Source organism: Tiliqua scincoides, chromosome 7 (genome assembly GCF_035046505.1).
Source record: "Tiliqua scincoides isolate rTilSci1 chromosome 7, rTilSci1.hap2, whole genome shotgun sequence".
Lineage (NCBI taxonomy): Eukaryota > Metazoa > Chordata > Lepidosauria > Squamata > Scincidae > Tiliqua > Tiliqua scincoides.
Window position 1 is genome coordinate 62,204,549 of NC_089827.1, and position 13,208 is coordinate 62,217,756.

The 13,208-nt window shown below is 43.2% G+C and overlaps 1 protein-coding gene across 5 annotated transcripts in view; it reads right to left on the reverse strand.

Moving 5' to 3' along the window:
* Nucleotides 1-13,208, reverse strand: part of ANO4 (anoctamin 4) — a 121,327-nt gene that overhangs the window by 45,915 nt on the left and 62,204 nt on the right. For all 5 annotated transcript variants that reach the window (XM_066633243.1, XM_066633245.1, XM_066633246.1 and 2 more), the window contains 3 exons: nt 12,058-12,113; nt 9,433-9,554; nt 1,111-1,245 (listed from right to left, as the gene is read on the reverse strand). In XM_066633243.1, coding sequence (XP_066489340.1) covers nt 1,111-1,245; nt 9,433-9,554; nt 12,058-12,113 — 313 coding nt within the window. The remainder of the gene's footprint in view (nt 1-1,110; nt 1,246-9,432; nt 9,555-12,057; nt 12,114-13,208) is intronic.

The window sequence follows — 13,208 nt, forward strand, 5'->3', positions numbered from 1 at the left end:
TGCTGCTGGGAAGGGAAGGGTTTTGAAAATTTACCTGGGGGGTTGCTATGGCTTTCTGGTGGGTCTGGGGTGTCTGCAACCACCTCTGCAACTGTTGTGACAAAAATAGGAAGTGTTTTTTTTTTCTTTTTTACAGCAATTCGGAGCTGCCAGGAGGACTGCAGAGGGGGTCGCAGGTTTCCCAGACTCTTCAGAAAGCTATAGCAACTTCCAGGTAAGTTTAAAAAACCCTTCCCTCCTGGCAGCAACACAATCGCCCCAATCATGTTGCTGCTCCCTCCCCTGCAAATGCTTACAGGATTCCCAAAGTTCAAATAGGACAAAAAGTCCCAAAGTCCTATTTGGGAACCACTGTTATACACACTTTCCTGGGAGTAAGCCCCATGGAACACAATGGGACTTACTTCTGAATAGACATGCCTAGGATTGCATCATGGATGATTCAATTGTATCAGTGGATATTGAAAAGCATTGTGTCTGAGGATATACAAACGTTTTATCTTTTGTGTTAAATCTGTAAGGTTTCATGCATGCATACACATTCATTTGATGCTTCAGTTGTCAAGAGATGAAAGTGCATGTGAGAACCAGTCCCAAGTCCTGACTTTAAAACCATTACAAGCCCCTGTAATGTGCCATTACAGGCACATTTCTTATAGGAGTGTGTCAAGATTCAAGCAGGCTTCCTATGCTGCCCTGCAGAGGAAGGTAAAAAAACAAGTTGAAAAGAGCTAGGGAAGAAAAGTGGAAGTAAACAGATATGGTTGGGAAAAGGAGGAACCTGAAAGACAGAGGTTTGGTTAGTCCCATGCATCGCATGTGGGAAAAGGGAAGAAGAGTGGAATGGTCTTTGACTGCCAACTTCCTTTCCCATCAGTTCATAAAACCCATTTCCTACTATTTTGCATGTCTGAATAAGAATTAGACTGGTTCTGTTATAGGTATGAAGGGGAGGGGGCAAGCAAGTGCCGTACTTAAATATGAGTCCATCATTTAATCTGCTGGCTTTAACAACTGGTACCCAGACATATATGACCGGTACCCAGACTTTGCAGAAGTTAATAAGAATGACCGCTTGCTTGACAGTAGCAATGCTTCAGTTTAATTCACCTGACTTGGCAGTGGTCCAGTGTGGCTAATCCATACAGAAAGACAAACAGTCCAATGAAGGCAGCTGGGAAGAGCATTCCTGTGTACCAACCTAGCCAGGCAAAGTACAAGCCAATTTTTTCACCGAAGTAGCGCCTGTCAAAAACACAACACAGCAAGGTCACAGATGAACATTTCTGTATTATTATTTACTGCTTCCTAGTAACATACAAGGACACTCTTGAAATATCTGCGGCCACAATTAGGACATCAGTTTTTGACATGCACAAGTAACTCCTTTATTACAAACAACATTGCTGGGTAATGGGCTACTTTATGTGTGTTTGGGGGGAGAGAAAGGCACTTCTTCTTGTACAAAGAATCCTTCAACACTTAAAATTTATTATCTCAGTCTGACTCCAAATAGCAGGTTCTATCCTGACAGATATGCATTATGGAAAATAATTTTATGATATTGATTAATTAATGAATCACAAGATTTCTAAAATGCTTTTTTGGGGCTTGAATCTCTCTCATTGTCTAAGGGCACAATCCAAATCAGGTCTACTCAGAAGTAAGTCCTATTTTGTTCAATGGGGTTTACTCTCAGGAAAGTGTGGTTAGGATTGCAACCTAACTCTTTTACATCCACTGGGTTATATGATTAGCATAAGTGGCTGTTATTCTATGGTTGATTATTTGGGTTAGAGTACTGTACAGCAGGGGGTATCATTTCAGAAATGGGGGGGGGAGTCTGCAAGTTTCAGACACCTAATCTAATGCATTTGAAGTTATTTGAAATGTAATGTAAATATTGACGCTTCTTCTGACTTGTCAAAGATCAGAGCCAAATCACTGTACACAGCTGCTTTGGGACTGAATCTGGTTTTGTTGTCAGAAATCAGAGTGTTGCCATCAGGGTTACAGGCCATCAAGCCAGTACCCAGGATTCTGTTTCACTCTCTCATCACATAAAGCAATGTAAGTCAGAGTGGAGACATGCAAAGAAAGGAGTGGGATGGGGGCAGGTGGGGCAGTATGCTCAGTTCTTAATTACTCCCATTTACTTTTATGGGAGAAAGGAAATGGGCTATGATTTGGGACACAATCAAAAGTGGGCAAAACCTAACCCTCTTCTGAAATTCTGGGATTTCCAGGAGCAGGTTTAACCTACACTACAGTGGTGTTCCCAAGTCTATCCCATTATTATCTGCTTTATGAAGGTAATGGATTTGAGGACAGAGTATCAATCAGAACTTGCTTTGCATGTAGAAGTTAATTCTCTGGCATTTCCAGGTAAGGAAAAAGGTAAGGACTGAAACAGAGACAAAAACAGCCAAGATGGTGACATGATTATGGTGTTGAACTTAGACCTGGAAGATCCAGATTCAAATCCCCTCTCAGCCATGAAGCTTCTTGAATGATGTTAGGCCAGTCACCATGGGACTCGTCAGCCTGGGAAGGCAGCTCATCTGAGAGAAGGAAAACTCTGATCCCAAACCTCCACTGCCTTGTGGCTACATCCAGTTATGGAAAAGGCTTCAGGAGTCAACCTCAAGGCAAAATCCGGAGCCGGAGTCCCTGAGGCAGTTCATGGCTGAACACAGTCACGTTCTGGCAACTCCTGCGACGCCGCTGGAACCAACCGTATTGGCCTTTGCCTTTCCATTGGACCATTTCAGCGACGTGGAGAGGGGGGATTTGCTGCATGGGTAACAGCCTATCCTCCATACCTACTTTACCCAGGCTTCGCGCACTGGAGAAGACACTCTGTTCCAGAACCACCATTCAGAGCGTGACACCATAGTCTTCCAAAACTGAAGGATGCCAACAGTCACCATCTCTCAGCCTAACCTATCTCACAAGGTAGGAGGGAGGAAAGCGTCATGAGGGTGGGCTTTCCCCTTGTCCTGCTGTTACATCTGCAGGGAGGAGTGAAAGAAAGTGGGGCTGCCACTTTGAACTGGGAATGCTGCTTTGAACTGGGGGTGTTCTTTTGAGAAGATCTGAGCATTTGGAATGTGAAAGTTCTTCCCTGTGTTGTCTGGTTTAAAAAAAAAAAAGTGAAACCACTTGAAGTTAGGGGTTTGCCCAGTTAGAGGAATAAAACTGCCAAAGTAGATGCAAAAATGGAAGATTATGGCACTGGGAATGAAGAAGGGAACAAACCCTCCAGGTGATTATTACGGAGTTTTCTGATGTACATGGGGTTGCAAGGACAGTGTCCAGGTGCTGTCAATTGGGAATTGTGCCAAATGCTTGATAAGCAGGGGCTACATGCAGGGAATATGATTGGTTGTTTGAACTGGATAACCTTGAAGTAAGCCTGAGTCAGCAGGATTAAGAATTATTTGATTGAACTGGGCCATGAAGGGTTTTAGTAAGTCTGTAAGTGGTAAAAGTAAGCTTGTAGGGGGTGCTTCATCTGCCCAACCAAACACCAACCTTGCAGAGTAGTATTTTGAGAATCTATCATGTAGTAAGTAGTTTATTGTTTTCTGCTCCCTTTGAATCTGTGTGCTCACTCACTGGATGATGTGTGCTCACTCACTCTCTCCTTGGAGAGCCCCCTGTCTGGGGGTGGAGGAATTCCTTATTAACTAAACATGAGAAAGCTTTAATAAACTCTTTTAAGTCCTGGAGTGCGTGTTAGTTGCTTGCCCAGTGGAAAAGTGGGCTCCTCCCAAAATAATCCTTGGAGGGTCTGGATGAAATAACTGACGAGACCCCAGCAATTCCCCCTTCTTACATCAGAGTCATGAGGGGGAGCGGCACAGGCATTAGGAAGGAGGTGGAGAAAGTGCTCAGCGGTTTGCAAGCAGACAACGGTGGAAGGAGGTGGAGGTGTGGGCTGTCTAAGCTCCGGAGTGGGGCAATTTCTGTTCTTAGCAGCCTGGGATGCACTGGATAGATCCAGCCCAATTGGCCCAATCATTACAGAAAGGAATTACATTAATTAACCTGAGCTCCCTGGAGGAAGGGCAGTATAAGAATGTGGAAAAAAATATAAATAAAATAAACCCTGGAAAACCACTGCTAATCAATGCAGATGATGCTGAGCTAATGGACCAATGATTATTAAGGCAGCTTCCTATGTGCCTGTGCTGTCATAAGAACATAAGAACAGCCCCACTGGATCAGGCCATAGGCCCATCTAGTCCAGCTTTCTGTATCTCACAGCGGCCCACCAAATGCCCCAGGGAGCACACCAGATAACAAGAGATCTCATCCTGGTGCCCTCCCCTACATCTGGCATTCTGACATAGCCCATTTCTAAAATCAGGAGGTTGCACATACACATCATGGCTTGTAACCCATAATGGATTTTTCCTCCAGAAACTTGTCCAATCCCCTTTTAAAGGGGTCCAGGCCAGGCATCTTATGTCATTCAGTCATATGGGGGGGAAAATCAGAGTTCTGCACTTGGACAAGAAGCAAGGGAGCAGAACTACAGGTAAAAATCAAGCAAACAAACTCACCTTGAAGCTAAAGCTCTCAAGAGAGTTGAACCCTCCTGCAGAACTATATCACATACCTATTTGGCTATACTAATGTAGTCAGATTATTTGCATTCCTCTGTTACACAAAAGATTGAAGGAGTCTGCTGACTAAGGGCCCAATCCTACCCAACTTTCAAGCACTGATGCAGCCGCAATGCAACCCTGAGGTAAGGGACCAAGCATTCCCTTACCTTGAGGGGACTTCTGTGACTGCCCCCTCCCCACCGAAGGAAACAGTGCACACCCTATTGACACAGCTGCATTAGTGCTGGAAAGTTGGATAGGATTGGGCCCTAAATAGAAAAATGATAATGTGGCCCTTTTGTGACAAAAGTCGTAGAGCTGGCACCACAAAGGCACACTGGCACCAGTTGCAGAACTCAGGCTTAGCTGCCTGACAGAACCTTCTGGCCTAATTGTTTGGCTAACATACTGAATAGCAATCTATGATGGCTCTAGTGGGAAGGAAATTGTAAAGACTGAGATTTACAGCAAGTACTTACACAGCCCACTTGAATCCAAGTCTATAATTTAACATAGTGAGGCAAAGCAGAAGCAACACATTTAGTGGAAATGTCTTCATCTGCTGCTACCCACTCTCATACATGGATGCTTCACCTTGCTGTCTCCTTGACTTCAAATGGCTTCAGAGAAATTTGCCCTCCCTTCTCAGTCTGAGATCCTTGCCCAGTACTGCAGCTGCAAAAGTGAAGCTCCTATTGTAACTCTGATACCAATGAACAGCTGCTTCCAAAACCCAAAATGATGGTAGCTTAAATCTGCATGTTTTAAAAAGTGCTGGAGCAGGGGCATCAAATTACTCAAAATGCACAAATGGGAACAAGGGTCTTCACCCACAGCTTTAAGAGAGCAGAAGCAGTAGCAGCTTCACTGCCATGCGTGAACATCAGTACAATTAAATATTCATCTCTCATTACCAATTATTTTATTTTTCACATTTTTATACCGCCCTTTCTCCAAGGAGCTTAGGGTGGTGTACATGGATCTGTCCTTTTTGTCTTCACAACAATTCTGTGAGGCAGGTGAGGCTTAGAGATAGTAACTGGCCCAAGGTCACCCAGGAAGTTTTGTGGCCGAGTGGGGAAATGGAACCTGAATCTTAGGCCTAAGTCCAAATCCCAAGTCACTACCCCATCTTGGCATCCAGTGTCATCACTGACAGACTAGAATCTGGACTGTATTGTACAAGACCAGATCAATAGTTCAGCCTCCCTCTTGGAAATGTTCAAGTATTACTGCTGAGAGATACAGAAGTTTATTTTAGCCATCCAAAGCCCCCCTCCCAAAAATCCATTAAGAGAGAATGAGCTTCATGTGTCACTGCCTGTCACTCTGCCCCTTTCCTATCAGTTCAACAAGATGGGAACCTAGTACACACATCAGCACTTCTGACTAATTTACACAGCCTTATGACTTAATTTGCACTGTGAGCCACATGCAGACGTCCAGACTGCATAGTGGGACCACACAAAAGGCAAGCATAATGATTTCAATCGTATACCTGAATTGAGCAGGCAGATGTGTACATCTGTGTGTGGCACTGTGGGTAGGGCTCTTTCCATGCAACTGAGGCAGTTGGAACTGTGTAGTCTCCATGCAAATGTTCAGCTGAACTTGCTCAGGTCCAACCTCCCTAGTTTGCCTTGTACACTGTTTGCACAGCCCACTTGTAACACACAATAGCCTGAGTGTGCCAAAGGGCTTTCAAAAAGTCAGCCATCACAGAAGGAGCTTAGTTTTAACATAATGCAGGCTATTGCCAAGGGAAGTCAGTTCAGAAGTTGAGAAGATTACCACTTGATAACTAACACCTTGACTAATCAGCAGAATTCTTACTGCCCTGACACATCATTCCCAATCTGATGTCAATACTCACAAATTAACTCAGATACAACAGATGTCTATCTGGCCAATGCCTTAATTGCCAAGCTGATAATATTGTCAGCAGCCAGACAACCCACCCATGAAGAACAGATGAGCCCAGATAGGATACATGGGGATAATAGGCTGCACAGCACACAATAAGACTGAGAATGTACTGTGTTGTGTCAAGTATATAAAGCTAACTGAGTCATTTTTTTCCTAATCATTTGATATTTTAGTGCTTTAGGAACTATGATGATAACTTGTAGACCAAATTTGAGCAGAAAAGAGATCAATCAGACCCATTAGCAAAATGTGTTGATGTCCACTTTGGAAAGAACCCACACATCATAGTTTTTCAAGGGAACACACATACTGAACTGTACAATTCCATTCACATACTTTGCTTCCTTGCTTATTTCTGGCAATGTCAGTGACCAGCTGGTGTGATTAAACTGGAATTAATGACTGTGAATGTGCCAGATTGATGGCACTGAAGATTTAAGACTGTAGTTTTATTACTAGAGAAAAAGCAGAGAGACTAAACAAACTTCGTGACTTCAGTACAAGCTGGTAAACCCACCAGAGAGCCACTCTGGCTCATTCATCCCATGCATCTCTGAAGATGCTGCCTTGGAAATCATGGACCCATCCCAACCTCAGCTAGGATCCTATAGATGTGTACTCTGAAAAACCACATTTGGCTATGCATATTCCATCCATTCATGATTTTACTGGGTCAGCAGGGTTTCAGATATTTGGAACTTCCTGATAATCTCAGCTCTCCTGCTGCAAATTTATAGTCCATAAATCCCAGGCAAACATGGGGCAAACAAAAGAGACGCTTAAAAGAGTACTGTGCTCAGTGATCTTGAGCATATATCCTTGGCTCCTCCCCACTAGAAACAGGGAGGATCTGGAAATTTAGATATGCTATTGAAGCCTGACTGATATCTTCAGAAGAAATTGACATACATAACCAGTAGCAAAAGCCACTGCAAGAAAATAATACCAAATTAAAAGCCCAATTCTATCCAATTTACCAGCCCTGATGCAGCCAGATCCAGTCTTTACCATATTCTAACCCCCTTCCTGGGCCTGCCAGTGTTTCACAGGACTGCACAAGCTCGGATTTGTGCCTGTAGGCACAGATCTGTATAGCCCCTTAGGGCATGCTACAGCATGATACAGAATAAAGGGGAAAACATTCCTTTATCCAGGGGAGACCTCCAGCCAGCTCCTAAGCTGTGCTGGATACAGCAGAGGCCATGTGGCCCCAGTGTGTCAGTGCAGTTTAGAATTGAACTGCCCATGGGCAAAAGCTTTAAGTTAATTTCTTTGGGGTTTTTTCATCTTGCCTGACATTGTAGCTTCCCCCTTCCCCTTTTGCTTAACATCTTTTCTAGAAAATGCAAAAGCTCGCTGACTACTTTGTGATATCTTAGTTCTTATAAAAGTATTTCCAAGTTTTGATCTTTGGAGTTGATATACAGTCAGCCATGACTGTCACAGAGAGATGCATTTGGAAAATGCAGCATCAAGGTTTCTCCCTGAGTGCACTGTTACCAGGCTGCAATATTCAGCTAGAAAATCTGTGGCATTTCTAGGATATGTTTGGAGGGACCCCTTGAATAGTTTGAAAAATTCCAAAAAAAAAAAATTAGGAAATTTCAAGGCTAATGTAGATTCTGTTGGGTTTCACTGTATTTTCTGTGCTTTGGAAAAATAAAGCAAAACTCCAGTTCAAGCAAATTATTATTAATAATGTATGGTTTTTGCCCTTAAAATAGCTTAAATCCCATTACTTGTAGTTACAAAGAAATGTGATTTTTTTAAAAACTATGAATCATATAGTGTATATTGAGAAATGTTTACAAATGTTTTTATTGAAAAACAATTTATAAAGTCCTACTAGTTGGGGAATGCTGAAATGTGTGTCAGTGTAGCAAGCTTTTAAAGATCCTTCTTAGTCACTTGTTCACAGTGTTTCCTAACGACGGTCATGGTATACCAGTCCACAATGCAGTTGCAATGTCCTACTCAGTGATGAAGGACTGGCAAAGAGGCTGGCAGGCTTCATCCTTAGCACTTACACACTGTCATCCCAGACCTTAGGCTTGGAACGTAAGCCACTACTTTTCAACTACGGATATTGTATTGAGAAATGTGACTTCATACTGCAGTTCTGAAGTGGGCAGGATGCCAGCTAGGGTGCCAATTTGAGTCTTACCAGTGCCAGAAATCTAGTTTGTTATGGCTATAAAAAAGCTTAATATGTAGCAGAAGTTAATTGCTGGAAGTATTATTCTTTCTGATGGACAGCTGCATGTATTTTGATCTTGGGATGTGTGCCATCTTGTGTTCCATGATGGAAGAAAGGCAGGATGTACATATGACATTGCCTGTTACGAAGTCAGATCCTTAGTCCACCTAGAACAGTACTTTCTGAACTGACTTGGACAGCTTTCCAGGGTTTCAGACAGGGTCTTTTCCAGAGCTACCTGGAGATGCCAGGGATCAAACCTCTGACCCTCTGCACACAAAGATGCACTCTGTTCATGAGCTACAGACCCTTCCTGACATAATCAGAAATGTAACGTGTAATAATGTGGTAGAAATGTAATAAATACATGAATAAATCAATAACCTTGTGAATGGCTCAACATAAGTCAACACTGAATGGCAACTGATTTTTGGAAGTCCTTGGTAATCAAATCTTCTGCATACAGGTTGGCTGGTGATGTGGACACACATGGAATCATTCACACAATTAAGATGCCTGTGATTATATGGGATAAGTCACCTTGCATTGATAAAAACAGAATGAACCTACACCACAACATACAAATTCATTTGGATTTTGATATGTTTGAAATGTTTCCCTACCACTGTATGTGCTGGTTTTATGCACTCATGCAAACAGTATCAGTTTAAGAAATGGATTTTAAAAGGGTTTTACCGTACAAGATCCAAAGGCTGGTATTTATACCAAACTCCCCAGGAAGCCCAGCACTCGTACAGCAGATGCCTGTGGTTTTCTGCCCCATGGGTTCTTATTGAGTTTTTACTTCTGTAACTACCCTAAAATATATGAGTAAAGGAGAAGTTAGTTATGATAGAGTCATAAGCAGAAACATTCTCAGTGCTAATCCGTGGAAAACAAGGGCTGCTTGAATGATGGCTGTATGAGGCTGGCATGTTTAGAGGCCTTCAACCATGAAATGTCAGCTGTGGGGAACAATAGAGGGACAGCCCAATCCTGAGCTGCCCGGCGCACGGGGCTGCAGCAGTGCCAAAAATGGCTGCCACCGCATCCAGCCTGCCACCTTGCATCCAGCGTGCTCCAGGCAGCCACTGGTGGCTCCATGGGAGAAGGGGATTTTCATCCCCTTCCCCCAGGTAAAGCTAGTAGCCCCGCAATGGGGCTACTCGATTCTTCAACTCAAAGGCCTTCAACCCAAAGGCCAAAGTAGAATCAAGAGCTTCTGTGTCAGACGGCCAGCCTGACATGGAGGCTCTGGATCCAGTGGAGTTGCTTCCTCCTCCCTCCCGCCCCATTCTCTCCCCCCAGCACGCCTTCTCCCCGCCTCCCCCCACGCCTCCATCTACCTCTCTGCTGCTCAGCAGTCCATGTGACCACCAAGTGGCGGAGCTTCAATGCTCGCCAGCACTGGGCTAGCACCAGCGGAGAACTGGCACTACGGCCTGCAAACATGCCTTACAGCACGTTTGCAACAGTGTGTGCCAGCGGGGAGCTCAGGATTGGGCTCAGAATCTCCTTGCACCATCTGCTTGGCCATTGTTGGAAACAAAATGAACCTTTGGTCTGATCCAGTAGGGTTCTTTTAATTTCTTTGAATCTAGTTTTCTACAAACAAGGTTTTCTTTCTTTCTTTCTTTCTTTCGTTCTTTCGTTCTTTCGTTCTATTGCACAGATCAGAGCTTGGGGAACTATAACTTCCCAGAAATCCTAGAAAGCCTCATCCAGCACAATTCTGGGCAGAGTAGAAGCAGAAGAAAATCCCACTGAGTTTAATTACCCAGGTAAAGAAGTATAGGATTGCAGCCTAGGGCTATTCACACTTTCCTGGGAGTAAGCCCCATTAGCCACTGCTGGAGTTACAGCTGAGTGAATGTCAACAGAATTGTGCTGTAAGAGTATTTGTAGAAGGCAAATATTATTTTTGTAATTTTTTATTTGTGAGAATCTCACTTTTGAATGCTCTCTCATGCTAAAAAAAACAAACACCCTCTTTGCAAAGTAAAAACTAGCACTTCATAGAGACAAGTTCTAGCATAGCCTGTAGCCAGCTGGATCGGTTTTCCATTTGCAGGGATTTTTTTATTTATGGAAGTATTTAAAAGGGTCATTCCATTGCTTGGGCACCCGCCACAAGTTACATGAGACAAGGTAATTGTTGGTAGAAACTGGGCCACTATTGCTAAGGATGCACACCTAGCCCCAGTCGCACACAATGCCTGCCAGACATGACCAATTGGCTTAAACCCACCAATGAAAGACAGTCTGGGGCAGGAGTCTCATGCAGGGGTGGGACTCAGCAAATAGGCCAGGGCTTGCAATGCAATGTGACTGTATTGCTACAGTGAGGCAATGCAGTCCATTTTATTACCCCAGAATGGTATCACCTAATTCTGTGGCATGTGTAGGCCAGGCTTGAGTGCTGGGAAAACAGCCAGGTAAATTTATGGATTACTTCAAAATGCTGTATAGGCTGCTCCTCTGGAAAACATTTTGAAAACTGGGGGAGAGAGAGAGAGAGAGAGAGAGAGAGAGAAGTTTCTGCTAATGCAGAGCAGTGGCATAGCTAAGGGGGTGCAGGGGGTGGCAACTGCACCAGGCAACAAGCTTTAGTGGAGCAACAAGCTGAACTTGACACTAGTGGCCAAAATTGTGAAAACCTTGGTATGTATGAATGATACCATCATGTCATATATCATTGGAAAGGTAATTTAATGCTGAATTCAGTGAAACAAACCGCATTGGAATGTCTGTATTCTATCAAAAGATATGGCCAATTAATCAGAAAACATTTTACTGACTGACTTAATTGTCGGGGGGGGGCTATAAAATCTTCTTTGATCCTGGGTAGCAGATGCCATAGCTATGCCACTGATGCAGGGTGCAGCTCTCCACCTTCTTTAGAGAGCAGGATCCTAGAATAACAACATTCCTGGATTCTCACTAGCCTCCTAGGGCCTGCCATGTCTCATAATAGGCACTGTTTTTGACCTCTCAAGCGGCAAAGGTCCTTTGGGAAGGGAATGCGTTCATGCATATAGCTCTTCAATGTAATGTTTGGGGTTGGGGTTTTGCAAGTATTTATTGTACAACATAATGATCATGTAGAAAAGTCCTGCACTACAAAAGCAAGAATTTCTAGAAAAGGGACAAGATTTGTCCCATAGGTCTCATTTGTCTCTAAGGAAGTGGGAGAGGGAGACAGTCTGAATCTCCTCCTAAAATCTGCAAAAATCAGGATTAAAGTCCTTGATGGCAATGGTGGTAAATGTAGTTTGGGGAAAAAGTAGTGTCTGTTAAGAAAATATTAAAATGGAAAAATACCTCATGAAGAGGAAATGCAGCTTCATAGGAGCCATTAGTAAGCAATCGATTCAGACCTAGAAACAAAAATATTCAATATACTACAGGTAGAATAAGAATTACTACACTATAAGAAAGCTGCACATTAGAAGAGAAAGTGGAACCCCCTTAAAATGGTTTTTAAAGGTGTGATATTGTTAGGAAATTGTTCAAGCAAAGGGAAAGCATACCATCTAGAAAAAACCCATTGTACACACATATAGTGCAGAATTCCTTAAGAATGGGCTCCCAAGCCCAGCTTGGTCCCCAAGTCGAAGTCTACAGTTCAATTTTAACCGCTAACAATCTTTATTTACATTCTGTTGCATTTACGAGCCAGTTTCTTCAACACAGTTTCTGGAAATTGATAGTTGGCCAGAGGATGTAACTGAAGGACAGGGAGCATGCAAATGAGGTGTTGCTCTGGAACCCAACAAACGTCTTGCCTGATGCATTGATAAAATTTATGCATCCTCAAGGTCCTGCTCATTCGTTTTATTGGCCAGAAAGGTAAGACATTTGTTGGGTTCCAGATTGTTAGCGGTTAGATACCCAATCTAGGCTTTGGAACCTAGGATAAGCAACCCAATCATTGGCTTGGGAACCAAATAAATAGCCACACAAGACTTTGGAACCACCACAAAGGAACCAAATTACAGGCTTGGGAACCTGAATGAAGAAACCCATCCATGGCTGGTATTGCATGGCTATCGGGTGTGACCCCTTCGGTGATGGGGTTGCCAGTTCCAAGTTCTTGAACTGGTAGCAACGATGTCACCATGGACCAATGCAATGGAATAGTTACAATGATGTGGATAAAAAATTGTTAAAAAAAATAAGCATGACCTGAAAAATGACAGAATTGCATGTTGAAATATAGGCTGTGGCTATGGCAATGTCTCCCACCTTTGTCCCTATTTTTCAGGCACTGTTTGCCTGCATTAGAAAATCAAACCCATTTTGGGAGGGGGGGGGGTTGAAACATGCTCTTTCTAATGAGATTAGTTTAAAAGCATTTCTAGAAGGTACTTTTTTTGTAAAAGCAGGTTACAAAAAGCAGGTTACAAAAATATCCTATTTTTGGCCTTTTTACAAAAATCAACTTTCCACTTAATTTGTAAATTAATGGAAAG